This window comes from Varroa jacobsoni, unplaced genomic scaffold, assembly GCF_002532875.2.
Source record: "Varroa jacobsoni isolate VJ856 unplaced genomic scaffold, vjacob_1.0 scaffold_601, whole genome shotgun sequence".
Taxonomy (NCBI): Eukaryota; Metazoa; Arthropoda; class Arachnida; order Mesostigmata; family Varroidae; genus Varroa; species Varroa jacobsoni.
The window spans coordinates 24,819-48,169 of record NW_019213503.1 but is presented as its reverse complement, the minus strand read 5'-3'; the positions used below and the strand labels follow the sequence as shown (position 1 = coordinate 48,169).

Here is a 23,351-nt window from a genome sequence, read left to right as displayed (position 1 = left end):
CTGACCGATGGTTAACCTTTTTTGACAAAATTATTTCCTTTCTACCTCTTACGTCGTCTTTGTAACTCTCTAACCAACACTTCCCTATGCGAAGTCCAAAGCTTCTTCACTTAGTGGTATGGCTTAGGCGGCAAAGGATAGCTCAGCCTCTTCCTTACTCAAGAATTGAATCCAAGTGTTTATGGTTTATCATATTCGTTCCTCCTATAATTAGGTTTCTAAAAGTCAAAATTCATTTTACATCGTGTCAAATGTTTAATTATTAAAGAGCTATTTTTAAGAACTAATTTTCAAATATTAATGGTATTTCTTGCTACTAGAAAAATTACGTCAGTAATGCAGTTTAATTTGAATATTTATTAGTATCTGTTACAGCTTTCGTTATATATTCCTTATATACATATACAGATAGGTAAATCAGAGCAATTCGCATAATAACCACAAGGACCACACACGCAAGAAACGTTTCTTTGCTCCGGGACACGTTGTGTGGATTCAATACGACTTGTTTTAAACTATCCACTGTTGCCCCCATGTTCTTCTTCCGTTTCTCCGTTTTTCTTACATTTACCCCCCCCCCCTTCTCACGTTCCTCTAGACTTCCGTTTCTTCTATTCTCAACAGCGTCACGCCGCATGTTCTCTAGGGGCTTTTTTACCTACGTAAGTACGCAGACAATCCGACGACTCAACTACAACCAATGCCAAGAGCTGGCGACTCCGTTATTCCATGCCTAACTCCCTCTTCCATTCCGTCTGTCCCTGTCTATTAAATAATAATAAACTTATATTTTTCGAATTTAAACGAACTCGCTAACATGTACTGCTATACGCATGCCGGCACATCATTCGGTCTTTGTTATTTTTCCTTTTCTCGCATTCTGTCGATGTTCCGGCTGCTTGACTGTCTGTATTAGATCCGCATGCAAATACATCGTCTTCCAAGAGGCCAAACAGCACAAATCATAGTCTACACTGATACATTTGCTATGTGCGGCAAAATTGAACCAAAATATGCATTGCGAGATAGTCATTATTAATATATATGTACGTTTGTTAATGTCGTGTTCCTTCTAGCTCTCCAATCTGTTTAATTATTTTCATACTAAGATTCGATATTTTCTAACTAGGTGTAATTGGTTCATCCTTCTTTTCACCCCAGCTAGTTATATAAGAGCTTTCCATTCGTCTGTGTTATTCATAACCATTATCATCATAAAACCATAACATCGTCATCACCCGCGTTGTTGTCGTGCATCAGCGCATTTATACTGTTCTGCTGTTATTCCTTGCTGTATCTGTATAAGGTCGACCCGTACAACTTACAATGTTATCCAGACGTTCACATGTTTCACTGACATATATCTTGACCCCAATTAGAGAATTGGCTTCTTGAAGCTACCTTGAAGCATCACCTCGATGATGTCTACTAGCAAAGCAAACCTAAATAATTGTCCACTCGAGCCAGGTATATTCCACGACACGGTTAACCTTTTCTGAAGTTTCCACTCGTTCTTTGTTTGTTTGTATGTGTTTTACTAGTAGCGATAAATGTCCCGCAGTTCAATATCAGCTGTCCGGTCGACCCCTCATTAGTACATCCTTCATCGTCGCTTGTTGTTGTTGTTGTTGTTGTTGTTTCGAGCTTGCCGAACCTGTCGTCAGGCTGTTTGACGCGCTGTTCCGGCCACTTTGCTGTTTGGCATCCTGCTCGAAACCGTTGCCGTTGCCAGCTGTACTGCCATCAACTGCTAAACAGGGAAGTGAACTCCCCCGCTGTTGGTTCCGCTATTGGAACTCCTTTCGGATGACCAACTGCTTTGGAACTTCCCACGGGAAGTTGTCGCGTCCGAAATGGCCATATACTGATGTCTTTTGGTAGAATGGCGTCGTCAGCTTCAGGTCGCGCATGATGATACCGGGACGAAGGTCGAAATTGTCGCGGATGATCTGAAGTAGTTCTTTCTGCGAGTACTTAGATGTTCCGTATGGCAGAACTGTGATCGATAGGGGCTCGGCAATACCGATCGCGTAAGAGACTTGGACGAGGCAGCGTTTAACGACGCCAGCTTTAACAAGTGACTTTGCTACCCAACGAGCAGCATAAGCAGCTGAGCGATCCACTTTGGTGGGATCCTTACCAGAAAACGCTCCTCCACCGTGAGCTCCCCATCCACCGTACGTGTCGACGATAATTTTACGACCCGTGAGGCCAGCGTCACCCATCGGGCCACCCTGTACGAACTTGCCGCACGGATTGATGTGTACGACTGTTCGACGGTCCATAAGCTTGTTGGGGATACAGTGCCTAACTACCTTCTCGAGTACATTGTATCGAAGTTCCTCAAGCGAGATTGAGTCTGAATGTTGAGTCGACACGACAACCGTGTGCACTCGCTGAGGGATAGCGCGTCCATGATCGAAGTAGTACTCACACGTGACCTGCGTCTTAGTGTCTGGTCCTGCCCAAGGGAAGGTTCCATCTCGTCGCAGCTCGGCTAATCGGAAATTCAGCTTGTGGGCCAAAACTACCGTGAGGGGCATGCATTCCTCTGTTTCATCGGTAGCATATCTACCAAACAATTAAAATGAGAGCAGAACATTGATTGAGAATGTAAATAATATAAAAATTAAACGATTTTGTATTCGACCTGGAATGACTCTCATTAATAATTATAATATCATATAATTTTATACTCTTACCCAAACATAAGACCTTGATCCCCAGCACCGATGTCCTCCTCGCTTTTTTCGACGTGAACTCCGGCTGCAATTTCGGGACTTTGCTGTTCAATAGCTACTAGCACGTTACAAGTGCGGTAGTCGAAACCCTTTTCTGAAGAATCATAACCAATCTTCTTTACGGTTTCGCGAACGACTTTCTGGTAGTCAACGATAGCCTTCGAAGTAATCTCGCCGAAAATCATAATCATGCCTATAAAGGGATAAGATATGTTTTGGTATTATCTTAATACACCCCAACGAGACAGTGCAAAATGATAGGTTAAGAACAGTCTGCTTGATTTTAAACACTTGTTTGGATTCGAAAAATCAACAATCTAAATGACTATATTCATTCGTATAGGGGGGGGGTCAAGATTATTTCCATGCATGACTATTATATATGAATTGTACCGCAACGTTGATACTACACATCCACTTTACGATTGCGGCGTTGAAGATAATTAACCCTTAAAGTTTGACGCAAGATCACTAACAGTTCCAGAAAATTACCTTCCACACAGTTTCTTTCGTTCGGGTCATTTAATCATGTTCTAAAGACTCATGGTAAAATATCAAGTACGTTGTTAAGTACTAGTAAATGGTCTTCCATTACTTGGCTTAAGAGTTGTTAGAGCGGCAAAAACAAAATTTATACATTATTTTTAGAACAATTACTTGACTGGCCCAATTCACGTTAGTCCTGGATATATTTATACCGTTTCTCACCTGTCTTGGTCGCAGTCTCGCAGGCGACCTTAGCTTGGGGGTCCTGCTGGAGGTGAGCGTCAAGAATAGCATCAGAAATCTGGTCACACATCTTGTCGGGGTGTCCTTCACCGACTGACTCCGAACTGAACAGGAACGTCTCCACCGAATCATCGTTCATTTCTTCCGTATCAAAAACTGGGTGAACAGTCTGTTGTGATGATGGGGGCATAACTCCGTTTGTGATGCCGTTGGCAGAATCCTATATCGACCCATAGGTAAATAGAATCTATCAGATTACTTTGCGCATACGACTGCAAGGCTACCTACATAATATGGCGAAACTAGAGATCGCGTGAGCGCCCTTGAGAGGACGCAAAATGACCTAAGAAAACTTAAATAACGGGTGTAACAGAAGCTTAGTTTACACCTATGGTCTGAATGCTTTGACTTTTGTGTTCGGAAACCGCTGTTACGCATTGCGTCGGATTACACGTCAGGTCTGCCGGAGCATACATTTCGTGACATTTTAAGCTCGGGTGTGGCCTACAAGTTTCTACAAAACTTTAATGAAGCGTATGTTATAAAAACAATGATAATTGCTACACCGTTCTGGCACATAAACAGCTATATTAGAAACTTAGAAACTAAGTAATATAAAAAGTAGCTTTTATTATTAACTTCCTGCAGTTAAATCTCCAGAAGATTGTTTAGAGCTACGATCTTCCACCTTATAAATGCGCGACGTTAAATGACACTAATTTTACTGTTTTGGCAATCGTTAGTTCACTTGTGACTATAGTAATCGTTCCTTGGCAGGACACGACCGTAGACTGAAAACAATGAATCGGCCTGAACCTATGTTACGTCAATCTTGTACCTACGCTAAACTGCATTGTCCTCTTACCCCATTGTTGCCGTTGGCGTAATGCGAACTCATGGCGCTTATCTTGTCGTACCGCTGTCGAACCAATCCGATCGGCACCCTACTGAGATTTTTTTGCTTCCTTTGTTGGTACAGTCTTAGCCGGTGGCCTTTCCTTGAACGCGAAGGTCAGCTATCACAGAGATCTTCTATGACATGCCAAATCCAGTAGGCCCTCGTCCGTCTATCGGCGGATATACAAGAAAAACACTGGCTCAGGTTAGTCTATTAACGTGTCAATTAGCACTAAAGAGGATTTATCATTTACTGAAGAGATCGGATGACGTCTCTTTGGTCTGACAACACGCCGCGCGCGATTCAAATTTCTCACTCGTCCAATTACATAGGTTACTTGAATATTCCATTTATAATAAAACATTTGATGTGTCATTTAAAAACACCACACGCGTAATACTTAGCAAGGAGTACCCTTTGACTTAGTCAAGTAAATAAAATAGTTGCAATTCGAAATACGGTAAGATACAAGAAGGAGGCCGATCGTTCACTAAATGAAACCGATAACGAAGTTCTGGAGGAGGAGGGACCTCGTTGAATGGAAGATCGTTTTCTTTTATCAAACACTACCTGGATATTCGTGGAACTTCCTTTAAACTGCATGTTGCTATCACTAGTTACTTTTCTAACTTATTATTACGCTCTTGTTCCTCGAATCCTTTCTCTGGTTGATGATCTAAACCATAGAAGCATAGGTCTCAATCGTAAAAAGAACAATCCTACGGTCTCCTTTTCCCGTACTGGTCCACCTGCGTCACGCAGGGTATCGTACTCATATAATCTTAAAGTTTGTCTAAATTACGGTACTCCCGAGGTTTATCCTAAGACAGATCCGATCTTGCGTTACGAGCCATGAGCCGCAAAGACTATACGTCATGCAGGCTCGGCATAACACGATAGCGAAACGGCATGAAGATAAAAATGACGTTGTGATATACAAGATACAGTTCAGTCGAAGAAAACTTCATGTGATCTACGGTAGGCTTAAGAAACTGCATTGCAATGAGTGATTCATGTACGGAAAAGTGTTTATATGGTATTTCGAGTCGTCAACAAAATGAATGAATGATTAGATAGATAGGCGCAATCACCCACAGGGAGTAGAAAAGTCATCGAAAACTAATTGATCAACTAAAACAACGAACACATGACTACGATGCAAAAATGGAAACAACGGTGCACAGGCGTTCGATTTTGCCGTAACCAACAGTAAAAGTGTTGGTCAAAATGCCGAAAAATAGGCACTACGTACTTTTTCATTATACCACCTTATGGCACATTATAATCAAAAAGCCCTTCGATAAGGAAAACCACAGTGTTAAGTTGAGAGCGCCGAAAAATCTGCGATACAAACGGCAGGGATCACAGAATGAAATGTCAGTAATTTAACACCGTGCAAACTCAAATTTTCGACGACAATTAGAGACCGTAAGGGAGAATACGGCACCCACCTCAAAGCCAGGATGAGTTGCGTGTAACTGGCTGACCAATGGTTAGGCGACAGTTGTCCATTTTGTTGTTCAGAGTGGCGAGTGCTCAACCAATCCTCGTATTACATTCGAGAAACTACGTTCGTCCTCGTCATCTAGATTGATACAATTCATAGGCTGGACCTGTGCGCTTGATACACGCGGTGATATCCATTAGAGGTTATCAATGCACCTCGAATTCGATCTGCGTGTCACTACACTCATGTTGCACAGCTCAATAGCCTATCTGTGTGAAAATAAGTTTCTTACACTTAAAAGGACAAGAGCCACTCGCCGGTGGGGATGCAGTCAAACCGAGATTACTTGGCAAAGTTAGCCACAAAAAGGGATGCAAAGGCTCTCCTGTATAAGGTAAAGCTACCCATTTACCTAGGACCACTTCAACAGCATCGGCCATTGCCCATTCGTGTTCGTATGGTGACGCGCGTTAACGTAGAAAAAATACGCTCACGTCGCCAGGAAGACGTGACACTTTGCATACCATTATACACGCCAAAGAGAAGACGGCCAACTACAAGTGCGCTTGATTACTTGGACAGCATAACTTGATAAAGAAATACTTTTAAAAAGGCTTTGCGCAACGAGAGTTGCGCTTGCGACCGCTGGCTATGTCGAAAAGGTAACACCAAAATGGTAGCGGAACGTAGTGAAACTGTAGCAATATCAATAGGTTTACCTAGACCACAAAAGAGCACACATGCTCATATGCAACATATAGCCCAGTAGACTTCATTAACTAACCGAATACTCCAATTGTATTGTAATCTCAATCATGGTGTACGATAATTAGATACGTCATGCTTAGGAGGGTCGACTTTAGCACGTGCAGTTAAATCTATTTATAAGACTAGGTGCAAGTTAAAACTCTCCGTCCTTAATCAGGCTTAGGATAAGATGGCAAAAGTTCTGCTAGATCAACCGTTGTAGTGGGGCGTTGTTATCTTGATAGTGAATAGACCAAGTAACACTAATTGTGGTTTTCCTCAAAAAACTATTTTCCGCTTCGACACTTCCGGGGATCACTAATAAGTTCGCTGATATATACTATAGCGGAAGACTCCACATTAACATAAGTCATGGACGGCAGTTGCAAGACGATGCTACTAAATTCCAGGTTCGATATCGTATGGATAGATGCTGTATGTCAGCCGTCGTAGCTGGGTGGAAGCCAAGAAACAACATTTAGCCGCGGTTAGTATGCGAGGTTAGTCAAGTCTTGAACCAGTTCTTTGTTTTTTTACTCTGGTTAAGTCATATAGGCTACGTGCCGGTAGCTATGCAGAAGCCCTCCTTTTAAATGTTGAAAGGCAAATTATGTCGAAATGAGTACACCCTGAAGTAAAAAATAAAATTTCCTATCGTACGATTTCCTTAATTGCAGCCTTCAACCCGTGGCATGAAAGCCACTTTGGGACTTTAACGTGAAAAGCATGACCAGCTTTTATAACAGCCGGACAAGGTTTCAAGGATACCAGTATTTCTGAGCTTAGATGGACGCGGCTATTTACCCAAAAAGCGTGACCTCGACATCAAAATCAGTAAGCCGCTACAGACTAGATATGAAAGATTTTCAGTTTTATGTATATAAGCATTGCGCCTGTGGGCTGGTGATCAGCACGAAATGAAATGTTTACGCCTGGTGTCGAGCCTAAACCATTACATGCTGTTAATTTGAGCCCTCATTGGGTTTTTGCAGTCTGTATCCTACATTTGCCAAAAGCCATATCAGAAGCCTACATTTGAGCTCATGTCAATTAGATTTTTTAACTAAAATTTCAACTATGAAAAGGCGGTTGATTCAGCTGTGAGGATTTCTCTAACGCTGGCGATTCAAATTATTTCCGGGAATATAGACGGCAATGTTAAGGGTCCTAAATAATTACAGGTAAATGATGTAGTTAGAGAGAGAATGCAACCCAAGAGATGAAAACAAGTAATGAGAATATAGTTTTTTCATGCAAACCTGCGGTAACTAACGACTGCTCAGGCGATCGTTACTTACCAGCTGGTCACTTTAGCGTTGGCGAAAAACTATACGACAAAGAAACCATTTTGTCATGGATTTTTCCGGCGAATAAAACGGGGGAGAGGGAGGGATGAGCGGCGTCATCTCTTGAATGCAAGTTGGCGATCATTAGTGCTGTTTGAACCAAAGAAAATGCTGTTTGCTGTTCGCTTTCGATTTAAGCAGAATAATAGATCATTCTGTAAAGCACAGAATGTGGCATTATGCCACAGCCTGTGCTAAGCATCAGTATAATGATTATAATTGAATCACATCGTATCATCTGCATATATATAGTTGCATCGAACATGTCTTTATATTATAAATAATCGACTACCTAATGACACGTCCACGTGTCATTCGGCCGTCGGCTGGAAAAGGGTTTTAGGTGCGATCAAAAGTAAATCTGCACACAAAAAGAACTCGATGATGCCTTATTTCGTCTTATGATAGGACAACCGGCTGACCGGGATAGATTTGCCATCTTATCAACTATATATGCAGGAGCTCTACAGAAACATACTTACAAAAGCGGTATCTTAGACAAGCTTAATCGGGCGGCGGCTGAGCTTGAAGGTTAGTGTAGATGTGTTGATAAACTGCAAGCTTAGAAGTTGTATACTACAGTAATTGTATATAAACATTAACAACAACAACTGCATGAATTGTACCGTAGTAACGTATTCAACATTTTAGTTAGATGTCCTTTTTCTAAGTCAAATATTCTAAAAAATTTAAGGATTGGATTTAGTTCAAGGTTTGTCGTTGCTGCCGTACTGCTAGACCTGTAATCGCCGGTATTGAAGCAGATTTATACGAAGCAGACATAGCTGTCGACAGCAGACAACAATTGATGTTACAACAGTACCGAAAACGAAAGAAATCGATTTTTATGTACAAGGCGCATCGAATACCTACATTAGGATCACCACAGTGAAAATACAGATCCAAGCTATCATAACGAGCACAAGGCACCTTAACATACCTAATTTCGTTATAGTACAAGTAACATCTTGATTTAATCAATCTAGGAATCATTAAGAGGATGGGGCATCTAAATCCGGACACCTTCTTGGTATTCTCTTAAGAATCTGTTTACGAACAGAAATTCAACGATTTTTTTTTTATATTCTGTAAGTGCCATTAAGCAACCATATTTATTCAATATAAGCACCATTCACTGCCGTTAGGCCTTCTAGTCGTGTCTCAGACTACTCATTTTCAAAATATTGCTCCGTCAATCGCAAATAGTTAAGGTATCCGTGCGTCAAACGATATTAATAGGCGCAAACTCGTGGAAGTAACTACGTCATATAAAAAAAGTGTGATTGTTATTTTTCTTGATAGCTATTCGAAGGTCACACAAATGCAGGCGCAAAAAGATGCAAAAAGTGTTACAAAACTGACCGTTGAAGCTAAACTCGACAATTCAATGAGCAATTGATATTATACTGTCCAAGTGTATTAAAAATGTCCTTTCAAGTGTTTTTGATAAATTTTTTTTTAAAACAATTATTTCCGATTTTCCGATTTGCCTCATGAAAGTCTTCCTCGGGTTTCGCATGAGAAATCGCATGAGCAGTGGTAATAACATCGACTGTCGATTTCGAGTACAAAAAAGTTCTCATTCTCATTGACACTCTGACATGAGTAAAAAAAGATGTGACAACAGTTAAACTTTGCTCAAATTGCGAAAACTGCTTCTGGTAGCAAGCGTAGCGAATAAACCCGTGTCCGTTATGACAAACAGCCCGCCAAAGTTCGCCCCAATTTAAATGCCTTATCCTGTACATATGTGTTCAGAAAGATGGTAAAAGGTAAACATTCTAATTCGAAAATACCTACGAATGCACGAACGAGATTTAATCGAATTAGTAGGAAGTAACGGTCGCTATGTAAGCAAGCTCAGCTGCCAACTATGTTGAGCCAATAATGTAGCTAGAATATTAAGCTGCTTTATTACAATGATGATACGTCTCACGAAGGTTAAATGGACAAATGTTTCTAAGAACGAGTAAATTGTCGGTTGAGTATAAGAACGACCAGCGTGAACAAACTTAAATTTTATGATTTGAAGCATGTATGGAATCAAATATGCGTGCTTGAAATAACAAATACAGCGAAAAAGAAGGCTAATAGGGTAATAGAATTCTGCTCGTGGTCTATAACAAAGGCAATAGACTGTCTTTGGTTTGATGAAGTCTAACGACGATGTTAGTCTGAGTATTACAGTCGTTCTAGCTACCGCATTACATGTGTGATTAAATAATTGTCTCACTTTATCAAGTGTTAAACATTCGATGGGGATGCTTAAGGCACATAAGTGGGTACAGAAAAGCCTAAAATAGCGACAGGAAATATCCAAAAAAAACTGCAAAACACTGTTCTGAATAAGAGCCAAACCTATGAGCGAATAGTCCAGTACTTGCTACCAAAAGAAACACAACAATACATGGTACTATCGAAGAAATACGAAGTCCCATATTGTTCAAGGGCGGTTTTCAACGGATCTGAGGATTATTACGTTGTGTAGCGTCCGACCTTAACGTCCTTGTCAAAATGCGCGCTAATGCAATCATTATAGTAGTATGTTACCTAAACTAAGTTAATTAGTTAATCGATAATGCAAATTTAAAACAAGTCAAAGTATAAAAAGTGTAAAAAAAAGTTCTTTAAGGTTCTCCCACAATGGTCTCCCGAAAGACTTGCTCGTCATAGAGCCCTAACTAATTGATAGACAAAACTGAAGTTACTCGAACGGTACGCAAACAAAATATACAATTGAAACCTGCGAAAAAACAATACTCGCAGTCATTTATAGTGCATTTTTTTTCTATGTCGTTGCGAAAATGATCTTTATCAATCTGATAAGATAATAAATGTAACCAGTACTATCGAATAGCCCGGCTGGATTTCAATGAAGACACCTGCGATGGTAACCGACGAAATTCACTCATTTGAAGATGCTCGTCAGGCAGCGCTCTGAAGTGAAGCGATTAATACGATATTTAAGAACAGTGGCTTGGAAATAATAGGGCGATCCCAAAAAAATTTTGAAAGATCGGAACAAGTTGCCTTAGTGGCTACCAAAAGGACTCGCCAATTGATGGTACTGAATGGCATGAACAAATGTAGACAAATAACCTACCAGTTAAAATAGGTTGAATATAACGAAGGTTTTGTACGAACACTTACTGACGGAAAAAGTCGATTCGGAGGTCCAGTGCAACATATCCTGGCATATATATACATTGTAAACATATATATACATATTGTATGACTATGTATTGTACAGATGTGAAAGGAAGACTCTCAAACTGTCAAGTAACTTTTGTTCTACCCTTTTATTAGCCTCACATGATGTTTTTCGTGTTTACGTTTTGTACTTACACCATTAAGCATAATTTCAGACGGCTAGCGCTCAGCACCAAACAAAGTATGTCTACGCCCGGAATCGAAACCTAGATCACCACTTGTCCTGAAGTTTATCATGCGAACACGTGCGTTGTCACGGAGACGTCACGGAGACATCTCACAGGATAGAACAAGACAAGTAGATTCATAGATAGAACGAAATCGAAATTAAGGTTCAAAATCAGATGATTTGGTCAAGTTGATTTGTGAAAAGAGTATCGGCAAAATAGGCTTTCAGAAGCACGCGTGACAAATTTTAGTGCATAGCTTCTTGTCAGCTTGCCTAGACCTTTGTTATCCGGATTATACAAATTAATGATAGACCAGTACTTTAGTACATATTATGAGTTTTATAAAATTATAACTAGTAATCCGTATATCAGTAGTCGTAATGGCTTATACTACCATAGCCAAAAGACCAATGTAACCATTTTGAAGAAATCCACTTAGCAGAATCCTGGCCGGGGAAACTGTACTTGGCTTATTTATTCCTAACTCTTCTGAGCTCTCTCTAGAACTCACAGAAATAGCGTCATAGCAAGGTCATGCCATTAAAGGCGAATCGAAACATCCCGGATTAAATTGATAGATTTTTTGAAATTTTGACGAACGACGTTCTCATGGGATGGCTGCCACAACCACAATTGCGACCGAACATTCGCAGTACTGATACAATAGCTTTCGACTTTTAAACAGGAGTTAAATAATTACGAATCACTAGTCTGTGGTTTCAGTATCAATACGAAGCTTTTTAAGTATTACTACTATTACTTTTCACGCGTCTGTTTCGTTATTTTTTTCGGTTGTTTTACAGTCTTGTTACTCCTACTTGACGATAGTCTAATTCACTGCTTTCATCATGGTCATCGTTGCCGACAGCCAGGCTGGCCCCAGCGATCAGATTGAGTTCGCGCGACTGACGCCAATATTCGTCGCCGACGCACCGACATCCTGACAAGCCGACAACCTGGCGAACCGACCGCAGTTTCACCGTTGCATCGTCGTCGACGTCATCATCGGCGGATTCTCTATGTTCAATCTCCAACTAGCTTTATAAACTGTACAGACCATCCCCTATGATTGTGCTATTCTGCGCGATGCTAGGACAATGGCGGCTGTTTCATCGACGATCGCTGCCCCAATATTGGCCATTCTATACTGCTAATCAACTTTTTCTTGTCTCTCAACCTCAGCACTCGTGCGGCCTCCTCGCCTTCTCCGTGGTCGGTCTGCACTCTTCTGCGGTAGCGTTCCGTGTTTGTACGGCAACGATGCCGCTACCGTCCCGCTGTCGGCGCCGCGTCTCAATGTGGTCTGGCGTACAGTAGAAGAGTCAGTCGGGCGGTTGTTCATTCGCTCGTTAGTTCGTTGCTTGGCAGGCAGACGGTGGCGAACCTGTTACAACGGCAAAACGACTCGTGTTGCTGCCTTCGTTTGCTAGCCCCTTCACTTGTTATAGCCTGGCTAAAACCTTGCGGTTAGTATCTCATTTAGCCAGCTTCTTTTATCCTTACGTTCGAACGACGACTCGAGTGGCTGCTCCAGCCACACTCTCCGCCGTGACCAGTCTGCGCGGCCGCCGCCGCCGCCAGCGGTTCGTCGTACTGAGGCAAGCAAACGTATCAGCTAAATAGTATCTTTCGTCACACTGCACTGTGGCAGTGGCAAGCAGCGACGACGGTTTGCCACAAGCGGCAAACGACAATCCCACGTGCTAGCAACACAACCCAAATACTCGCCACTTAGAATCACTAGATGAGCATCGTGGCGCCATTGGTAGGCAAACTAGAACGTCTCAGAGACCTGCCTTTTGCACGGCGTACCGCATACGACATCAGCACTTTCCGGAAATAGTGACAGTAATATAGGGGCCCGGCAAGTCTGAGAAATTCGCGCACAATGTGACACCAACTGCGGTAGAGAATGCGCCGTATGTACACAGACGCGATTGCGGATACGTTCGCTAAACTGCACATTGAACATGAACGAATACATTCATTAGTAGAACAACATCAACAACTGAGCATCTATAAAAAGTAGAGGGCAACGTACTAAACGCGCAGCCGGCCGATCGAGCGTCGTTCGAACTCGTTATCGTCCGAAAAAAACTGGACGGAACAGATACATCCACACTTAAACAATCAGGCACTTACAAAGACACAATGCACCAAAAAAAAACAATGGAAGCAATAGCGAAACTGCGCTACTTAACTTCACACATAGCTCTACTATCCACAGCTGGCGTTCTTCGCGAAGCTGGCAGGTCGACGTAAGACGATTCCGAGGCCGATTATTACGTTCATAGAGAGTATTTTGATTCATCAATTGGCAGGAGTGTATCGACATAGCCGACAAGAAGTTATTTGCAAATGTTGTAGTATACACGAATCTACAGAAATGTGAGAATGCACACAGAGTCCATGTTACGGAATCGAATCATTAATGCTAAAAGGTCAGGCTTGGCACTAACAGATCGGCGACCATTGGGTACAAGTTAGGTCGCGCGAAACCCAACGGCCACTGTTTCCATCACATCCAATCAGTCCTTGTTTGACGTTTTTCTCAATTTTTCCTCCACCTTTATGTGGTTTTGTCAAATGGGTAAGCTAGAGCGACGAACCCGCAGTGTCGTGACGATACATATGTATATATATATACACGATTTTTTTCGAGATATATACAAATGACGCTTGTTCAGACGCAAAACCAACTACTAGATTGCCCTACCATCATACTGTCAGTCAATCAGCAGTTATGCAGTAACAGCTGATCTATCGCCGACGGACACAGGCATCGCTAGAGCATATTCAGTTAGCGCGTGTCTTCTCCACTTGAGGAGATGAATTGAACCAGCTTCGATGTAAAACTTGATTTCGTCGGAGATACCCATTAAGTGATTACTCACAGCATCACGTCAATTTTTCGACACGGAGCCATGTAATTGGCTACTAGTTTGTACGTTGCCCTCAACAGCCTTGCCGCTTGGAGTCCACAGAGCGCAGCTCAGGCTGGTAACTCACTCTCTCTCTCTCACTTTATAGTTGCGTACTGATCTGTGTATGTGCGTCAGTGTGCCTCACAGTAGGAAAAGAACGATGGGGCTCACTGCGGGACCGAGGCTGGCCGAGTGAGCGAAAATTCATCAGGGTCGGAATGAGTCAGTCAGACCCAGAGAGAACTCTGAGCCTCCTCAGCCCAAGCTGATAACCCATTTAGCAACGGAGCGGACTATTCAGTGTAAAGTCTAATAAACTCACTTACCTCCTGCCTAGGTAACGTCGTTGGTACCCCGTTACGCTAGCGACAGTCTCGGGTTTAGCGCCGAAGTTCGGCCCCCACTACCACTAACCGTAATGTAAGAGCTAATCTTCGGCACGCGTAGTCTCGCTGATGGCGGTGGTGGTGGCGGCGGCGGCGGCGCCTCGATGCGGCTGGTCTCTACAGGAGCCAACGGTAGAAAGGGCGCCAAAAATTCAACAAGCTAGGAGAACACAATAGCTGTGTACGCGAAAGAAAGACATCTGGTCTGTCAGGCGACTGATAGGTGGAGCAAGGAAGCATATATCTCGGAGCGGCATGCAGATGGCACAGGAACTTATAGATGCTTAAAACCTTCATAGAAAGAAGCTCTTCATAAACGAGACTGTGCAAAGATCCCTCTTTCTAAAATGCTCGACCAAGCCACGCACGTTTTATTTGATATAGTAGTACATAATAGCTGGGAGCTGTGTGTTTGTCAGGGATCAGCTGGAATAATCGTAACCGGTGGCATCCAAGGAGCTAAGAATGCGTGTCTCAATGGCGAGCATGTATCGAGTAGTTGAGTTCGGAGTTTTCTAAGGTATATCCCCCCTCCCCCTCTCCCCCCGAAAATTCCTCCAAATTGCTGTGTATAGCGCTTTCAGCATACCGATGCTACTGTGTCGTACTTCGCGTTCTAGTGAATGGGATTTCATGAAATTTTTTGGGATTATTCAAGATGCACTCGTTGTAAACTTGGCCCCTGCAAGCCGACAAAACTGCGAGTATACGTAAACACAGCAGTTTTTATTACCTTCGATTACAATCTGTTGCTACTGTGCCTTTCGATATAACTTTGCGTCAGTTTGTCTACGGACATCGCAAAAATTAGATGTTGAGAAACGTTTATGGCCTTTTTGAGCTGGGCGTCAAGAAAGCCTTAGTTAAACATCATCGGTGGCAGTTCAATCCTCGGGAGAAGCCTGTTTAGGGTATTCTGCATTAAGAGTTAATATTGTGTGTACAGATAGTGATTCGCTTCGAAATCATAGTTTTGAAGCGGTCAAAGCGCAAGATAGTTCTGCACAATGGAACGTTATGCTCAAAAAGAAGAAAATGTTCCGTTGCAAATTAGTTTTTATAATACTATCAAAATACTTACATTTATTTATCACTATATTGGAAAGAGACTACTACATTAAAAACATTAATGCAGCTGTTGGAGTTCGGCATTCTGGGAAAAACCGAAGAACGACTGCCTCTCATTTTATGTTGGCCGCTATGTTTCTGCTAAGATATGGTAATCGATTTATCATATGTTGCTGGGGCACTGATCTCGTATAACGGCCCAGGTTCCTCTTAACATATAACAGGTTCATTCTCAACACTTAATGCTCACCGATTGTATCTCTCCATCACTTTGCGACATTTCGGTGTCGAAATTGCGCCATCTGCCGTCGGTAGGGCCCGCTCTATCTGAAGTGATTTCGCAGTGAACAGTTTCGAGCATTGGAACCAAATAAAGGCCCCGAAACAGCCTTGGGACAAATGACTATCTTTAGATTGTTGAAGACGAATGTTAGTTAAATGCTTAAATATTTTCTTGCAAGCTAGTAGTGAACAATGTGGGAACGCAACGGCGTAAGACATGGCCATCACAAATGCCGAGTGCCCAATGTACATGAGGTAGCCAAGAAACACTCTATAGCTGACGAATGAATTATATAATCAGCGTTTCATAGTATTTCTACGTTACTACTTTTTATCACACGTAAATCTATACATTGAGTAAGTAAGCTAAGTCTCCTAAGTGAGCCCCTCATCATCATATAAATATTACGAGGGCTGTAAGCCGCTTGTTGGCGGAAACTTTTAGAATGACAAAGCCACGTTGACCAACATGATTTCAGCTTAACCCGATACTTAAAATGTTTTGACATGTATCCCCTTGTATGTTTGGAGGTATAATCCGTAAGATTCAATAGCTTGACAGTAATATGAATAAATACAATTTGTATGAGGTCTATGCTTTTTTTTTTTTTAATTAAATATTAGAGCGGTAATAGCTTAACAGAGGACTAAGAGCAATTTCAATTGATTTTTGAGAACTTCTCATATGTTTACCACCACTACTTGGAGACACTAGAATTATGGCTTGAAAAACATGCTTCGCGTTCGATCTACGCTTTTCTGGGTTGCATATTGGGAGCCCAGTGGTTACCTGCTGTCGATTTCTGGGATGTATTCAATTGAATGTTACCATGACTTTTGATATGTTCACAGTTAGTTCAAGAGGTAAAGTGCATACGATATATCGAATGACTTGTATTGAAGTGGTATCTGGATCTATATTTCATTGCGCTTGTATATAGCAGTCTGTCAAAGTCGCGGTTTTTGTGTGGTTATTGGCTGTCCTTGGCTTGGCTCAATAGGTCACCACTCCAATTTTTCTAGGCACAACCTATGTGTGACATTGCGACGTTGATGGCTTCATAACAACTGACGCCTAACGGCACGAACATGAGCCTTGAGACGCAAACATAAAAAGGTAAAATCGAGTATGCGAAAAGCAAAATTCGCTTGTGCAGAAACATACATGACTCATATCCTTTTGAAGGTCCCCTGTATATACATGTTCTTTATAGTCATGCTCCTGTGGACAACATATGTTTGGCGCGTTACACGGTGCTTCGCAAGTGGTTTTTGTATACTTCATTATATCGTTGTTAATTATATAATGCATATATTTTATGTTGATGTTTATTTCACAAAGGAAGTCGTAAATAGAAATCACAAAAACATGAATTGAAAATGTATTATTTCACCTAGTCCGCTCTCGGTCGTTATCAACGAAACAAGATGAAAATAACTTCACGAAGCAAATTGTCGTTATTTTTATAGTAGAATATTCTTTAGAGACATAATGACAATCCTGTGGGTCATATGGGTCAGGGCGTATCAGTTTAGACCAATCACTACCGTGCGCTGAGCGACAACAAGACCCAATACAAACAAGAGAAATATGGCAAATACTATGAATGCGTTACGTCAACACAGAATAAGGCAGATGAATGGCAATGAATAAAGTAATGACCGTGAGATTAATCAAAACTGGGAAATCAAACTTTGTTGTCAGGTGCCATAAGCGGTTAACCTGTGGCTTTTACTAATGAACATACGGTGTTGGCATGAAGCCATCTCGTAGCGCTCCAAATGGCCGTGCATCATTCTCTCTCTCCTATAGGCTCTTCCAGAGCGAAAGTACTCGTAAGGTTATGATAAGTTTGAGAAATACACTAAATTAAAACGGCGTTTTCATGAATTATGTACCTAGATGCGCAAAAGGACTTGCTAGTTTAAATCCAATCAAAGAAGCACTATCTACAAAGCCGTCTCTCGATTCGAAAATCCGCAGATTTTCCGCTGTATGCATAGTTGTTCTGCTTAACTGATTCGTATTCATGTGGGCAGTTTTGAAACGATAAGCCGGTACGTCGGACTTATTAGCGTCGATGGGACTCACTGCTGATTTCTTAGTAGTCCCACTGTGGCTCTTGGGCGCTCACACAAGAGGGCGCTGTTAGAAACCGCGCTGGTCCGCGTCAGCAATGAGTCCGTGTTTCGCTCTACTCTCGGTAGGCGAGATGCGTTAGGCGAGAGTCGTGAGAGACAGCCCCAATAGGAAGGGCAATACCACATGGACCGTGTCGTCAAGCCATCGCTTTAACCGATACCAGCGCCAATCGGAGTTCAAAGCCATCAGGAGGAATAGGCTGTCTAGGGTACGTACCGCCGAAGGCCATTATTGTTTCTATATTCTATTGTGGTCTTATTTACAATTCATGTACAGTAAGTTAGCTTCAATGTTGCTGATTCGAACGCTCACCATATATATTTTGTTGATATAGTCGTTCTGTCCAATCGATGAATTGTTTGTGACAGCTGGTATAGTTGCCTTAGCGCCACGTGAACAACCTACAGTTAGCATAGAGCGGGCAAAGATTGCGGTGAGGGCAGTTTTTAAGAACCTGCACAACGTGTGTTGAGCAAAGATCGCTAACGGCCTGTGCGCATTTTAGCACCACGTGCTGCTGTTGCTCATCGCTGAGCTCCGCCATGATGCTCACCGGCAGATGAGACATCTTCGTCGGAGACGAATTTCAGTAGGAATTATACTTTTAAAATGGTCACAGTTCAATGTTAGCATTTAGATGGCGAGCATTTAGATGGAGAGATTATAAAAAGAGGCCTTTATTTAAGCATTTTAGTCCGTCGACAATTCTAAAGAGTCTCTGTAGCCGCCGCTTCATTAAACAGAAAATAAAAGCAACAGTCTTCTGGAGAATTGAGCATACGCTCCAAATAGAACAGGTGTAAATTTTCAAGGTGCAGACATGAGGGACATCTTAGCTGTCGAGTAACATTTATGAAGATTGTGACAGCCGTAATGATGGGACCGGCATACCGTCAAAGGGCGCGAACCACACAGCTGACAGCTGAGTATATATTTTCAGTCATTCAATAAATTTTAGGTTAGCGTCTAGTCTTATGCGTTGCGTGCCCGTGCTAAACAGAGTGTGTTCTGCACAAAACAGTAGTTCAATTTTCTATAATTGAAATTTTACAAGTTGTGCAGGAAATTATAGAGGTTACAATTTATACTGTATTATGTCGTGTTTGCTGTTGCCGTTAGTGAGCGTTCTTGGTTAATGAGTCAATGCTATTAATATTGTTCTGTGCATTTTGCAGCATTGGCTTGAATCATTCTCATATGAAATGTGCTCATTCAACTTACTTTCAACCAATTTTAGCCGAATTCATCATATCTTTTTATTGCGTTATATATTAATAAGCTGATTAACAAAGTTAAATGAGTGCAAAAACTTAGACGTTCTTGTAAATTCCGGTTACATTCATGAAGAGTTCAATGTTAGATGTTGTGGTTGGTAATTTCGAAAATGTCATTTATCCGACCTTTCCATTTACTAATGTGCTAGCAAAACCAACTTACGGTCATATAAGCAATAGAATGATGTTAGAACCAAGATTGACTACAGCAACCTGCAGAGATGCACCGAACCTACGTTAGTGGCTCAAAAAAGCATAAAAAATGTTGCCATTTTTTTTTGATAGCACACACAGTATGCCTATTTTTCTTGAACGATTTTCTAATTTGCAACAGAATTTTGTAAAGAGAATGCTTGACTGACTGACCTCTGATGACTGGAAAAATGCGGACTATGACTTCGAGATTTTCAAAAACCTTTTTGCGACAAATGATGAATAATCATTTTTAATCTAATAAACATGAATTATACATTTAGAAAATGGAAATTCTTCATGGGTGTCGTGCACTATGAGCCGCGGTAACTGGATTCCCTTTATTCCTGCCAAAAAAAATTTTCGTCGTCCACTGCTCTACCTATTATTGATGCAGGCAACGGTAGATAACGACGTTAAAATATTGTATTAACACCCACAAACGTTAAAGAAAACAACTAATTATTTAGAATAACTCGTATTTATTATGGGAGATTGAACATAAGTTGAAATCAGAAAGTAAGCAGTTATTACATAAGTTCGAACAGCCATCTGAGATAATAGGGCTACCCGGACAATACGACGATCTGTGTTTAAAAATCAAACGGTTACTTTTCTGTATTTGGATAACTAAAATAAATAAAAAATAGTAAGGCAAGCATTACAGGCCAGGTGTGCAAAGTACATAAAACTCTGCTGCGATTTATAGACTGCGATTCACGTGTAAACGGGGTCTGACTGATACCCAGGACGAACCTTTATTAAAATCTTACAACTATTTTCCAGTTTGAAATTGTTCCACTTGAGTAATGTACATAGAGGCCGCTCATTTTTGATTATGTTTATTTACTTATGGATTTTTTAAGTTCGTGAAGTTGAACCCAATTGAAGCAGTTTTCAAAGCACTATCGCAAACTATTTTAGGCTGAATTGCATTATGGTCTTGGATTTTCTTAAATAACTGAAATCTTACGCCAAAGACTTCTTGGATCAAGTTCAATCGCTTTGAATGTAAGGCTCAAATTACTGATACCGTTTCGGTAACAGTCATACGATGAGCTTTGGAATCAGCACCATAAAACATCAAAGTCCACGTATCCATTGACTATTATAAAGGCACTTCAAAAGCTCCGACCTTCAGATATGGTCATACTAAATACACATTAAGTTGTCCCTTAACGGTATAAGAGTTTATTTAAAATTGTTAACTTAGAGGCTACATACTGCTAACGGTTTTTTAATTAATTTTACTCACTGCAGGTTGCCCAAGGAGCCCTAATCGACATTTGATCGCTTAAATCAGCTAACTATATGACCAAAGTTATATTCAAATAAGCTTGTAATAATAAATAAGAACAGCCCAGACGCCAGGATGCCACCCACCTCCGAAACGGCCCAACTCCGGGTTGACCAGTCCCTTCTACAACCTTCGGTAAGAGTTTTCATATTATTCAACCTAGACATAGACTCTAGCGTTTTTCATTTAGCGAACTACAGCAATATGCGCATTTCAGCTTGCAGGCCTACTGCTGGGTTCATAAGGTCTCAAACGAGGTACTTGCATTTGAAGTCCTCAAATGACGCGCTTTACACACTTTTGGCCTCGCAAAAATTTGGTGGAGCTTCAAAAACCGAAGAATCTTTGCTAAAGTTTCAGTTAAACTAAATGCTTTAATATATTTTAGATGAATTCATTTGACGTGTTGCACACATCCGAAGACGACACGGTACTGTTCACGTCGGAATCAGTGGGCGAAGGACATCCTGACAAGATGTGTGACCAAATCTCTGATGCTATCCTCGATGCTCATCTTGAACAAGATCCTTACGCAAAAGTGGCTTGCGAGACAATCACGAAAACAGGTCAGTAGGCGGTACACTTTTCTGTCCACCATAGTACCCAAGGCAGGTTTTGTAATATTGTCAGATTTCTACTGCTTAAACCTATACTGCACCACGTATATGAGGAGGATCTGGCTTATCATTCTGTACTATAGGAATGATCATGGTGTTCGGCGAAATTTCATCCAAAGCTCAAATCGACTATCAGAAAATCGTGCGCAACACGGTCAAGGAAATTGGCTACGACTCGTCCGAAAAAGGATTCGATTATGCCACGTGCAATGTTCTCGTTGCCATTGAAGAACAAAGCCCAGAAATTGCACAAGGGGTCCATAAAGAAAGAAGAATAGAAGATATTGGCGCCGGCGACCAAGGCCTTATGTTCGGGTAAGTATTTGCAATATTTCCGACACGTGTTGGAAATATTGGTACTCATTTGCAGAGTGAATATTCCACTATAATTCTTGTCTCGATGAATAAACATCGCGTGGTGAATCGTACTGAGATTAACTAAAGCTCTATTTAGATTTTCGTAACGCCGGTAGTTACAGTAAAAAGTAACAAAAACGTCGCAAGGGAAAACATTTTTCTGTCTACATTTTTGTTTACATAAACCTGTCGACGAAAAAGCTGTCCTTTTCGAATACCCTGTACGTAAGAAGATAGAAACCTAAAAAAATCTTATTTACTTTTTCGTTATATTGAACAAACTCTGCAGAATTTGGCATATTTGCTACATCACTGAGTACGTTTATCGGAGCTTTCATTTGGCTCGCTTTTTTCCAGTTACGCTACCGATGAGACGGAGGAGTGCATGCCCCTCACCGCTGTACTAGCTCATCGACTTAATCAACGGCTTTCGGAACTTCGTCGAAATGGAACGTTCCCTTGGGCTCGACCGGATACAAAGACACAAGTGACCTGCGAATACCGTTTTAAGGCTGGACGCACCGTGCCTCAACGTGTGCACACAGTCGTCGTTTCGACACAACACAACGCATCGATCTCGCTTGAAGATTTACGGAAACAGGTTTATGAAAAGGTTATTAAAGCTGTTATTTCACCGCACATGATCGACAACAACACTATCGTCCATATCAACCCTTGTGGACGATTTGAGCAGGGAGGCCCAATGGGTGACGCTGGGCTGACAGGCCGTAAAATCATCGTGGACACCTATGGAGGTTGGGGAGCTCATGGCGGTGGAGCGTTTTCCGGTAAAGACCCAACCAAAGTAGACCGGTCGGCAGCTTACGCTGCTCGATGGGTAGCGAAGTCACTTGTCAAAGCCGGAGTCGTTAGCCGTTGCCTTGTGCAGGTCTCCTACGCTATCGGAATCGCGGAACCTCTTTCAATCACAGTTCTTCCGTATGGCACCTCTAGATATTCACAAAAGGAGCTTCTTCAGATCGTCCGTGATAATTTCGACCTTCGTCCGGGCATTCTCATACGCGACCTCAAGCTTTCTACACCCATCTATCAAAAAACGTCAACTTACGGACATTTCGGCCAAAGCGAATTCACATGGGAGGTTCCTAAGGAGCTTAAGCTTCCAAGAAAAATTATTGAGTGACCAATAACAATAATGTTAGGCAAATTTAGCGATAATCGTATGCTTGCGTTGAATCCCGCCAAGAGTGTAACTAATTCTGTAATAAGAATATTTTTTAGCAATCTTAGATGAAGTGGTCATTTTACCACAGCAGCTAATTGATTACTCTATTTGTTGCTCTTAATACAAATATATACCTTTACCTTCAATATAATCGGTTTATACATGAGTACAATCTCATTTATGAGTCAATGGTACAGGCGATCTAGGAGTTCATTAAAAGCTGACTTTTTAAAATAGATTCCTGAGTTTTAATTTTTAGATATTTAGGTTGATAGCCTTAAACTGTCCACATATCTACCAAGATAGGCGGTTGTTATAACAAAACTTAAGTAAGAAG

General features: G+C 41.5%; 2 protein-coding genes and 1 long non-coding RNA gene across 7 annotated transcripts; 2 read left to right on the top strand and 1 right to left on the bottom strand.

Moving 5' to 3' along the window:
- Positions 1-337: 337 nt before the first annotated feature.
- Positions 338-16,534, bottom strand: LOC111261840 (S-adenosylmethionine synthase). 3 transcript variants are annotated; one of them, XM_022835655.2, is made up of 5 exons: positions 14,539-16,534; positions 4,336-4,537; positions 3,450-3,690; positions 2,703-2,934; positions 338-2,571 (listed from the first exon to the last, which is right to left on the bottom strand). In XM_022835655.2, the coding sequence occupies exons 2-5, from the start codon at positions 4,366-4,368 to the stop codon at positions 1,788-1,790; spliced, it is 1,290 nt and encodes a 429-aa protein (XP_022691390.1). In that variant the 5' UTR covers positions 4,369-4,537; positions 14,539-16,534; the 3' UTR covers positions 338-1,787. The 3 variants fall into 3 exon arrangements, with proteins under 3 accessions (XP_022691390.1, XP_022691391.1, XP_022691392.1); XM_022835656.2 differs by lacking the exon at positions 14,539-16,534 and adding an exon at positions 5,820-5,928; XM_022835657.2 differs by lacking the exon at positions 14,539-16,534 and adding an exon at positions 5,621-5,771.
- Positions 6,038-7,976, top strand: LOC147753273 (uncharacterized). Its single transcript, XR_015311691.1, has 3 exons — positions 6,038-6,477; positions 6,889-7,049; positions 7,240-7,976. It is a non-coding gene; the product is annotated as an uncharacterized LOC147753273 (long non-coding RNA).
- A 1,633-nt stretch (positions 16,535-18,167) lies between the features above and the next one.
- Positions 18,168-23,252, top strand: LOC111261855 (uncharacterized). Of its 3 annotated transcripts, none has more exons than XM_022835680.2 (5): positions 18,168-18,299; positions 20,818-20,989; positions 21,243-21,420; positions 21,555-21,786; positions 22,186-23,252. In XM_022835680.2, exons 2-5 carry the CDS (start codon positions 20,930-20,932, stop codon positions 22,970-22,972), a joined length of 1,257 nt encoding a protein of 418 aa, XP_022691415.1. In that variant the 5' UTR covers positions 18,168-18,299; positions 20,818-20,929; the 3' UTR covers positions 22,973-23,252. The 3 variants fall into 3 exon arrangements, with proteins under 3 accessions (XP_022691415.1, XP_086824988.1, XP_022691416.1); XM_086968862.1 differs by lacking the exon at positions 18,168-18,299 and adding an exon at positions 18,597-19,012; XM_022835681.2 differs by lacking the exon at positions 18,168-18,299 and adding an exon at positions 18,597-19,017.
- Positions 23,253-23,351: the final 99 nt, after the last annotated feature.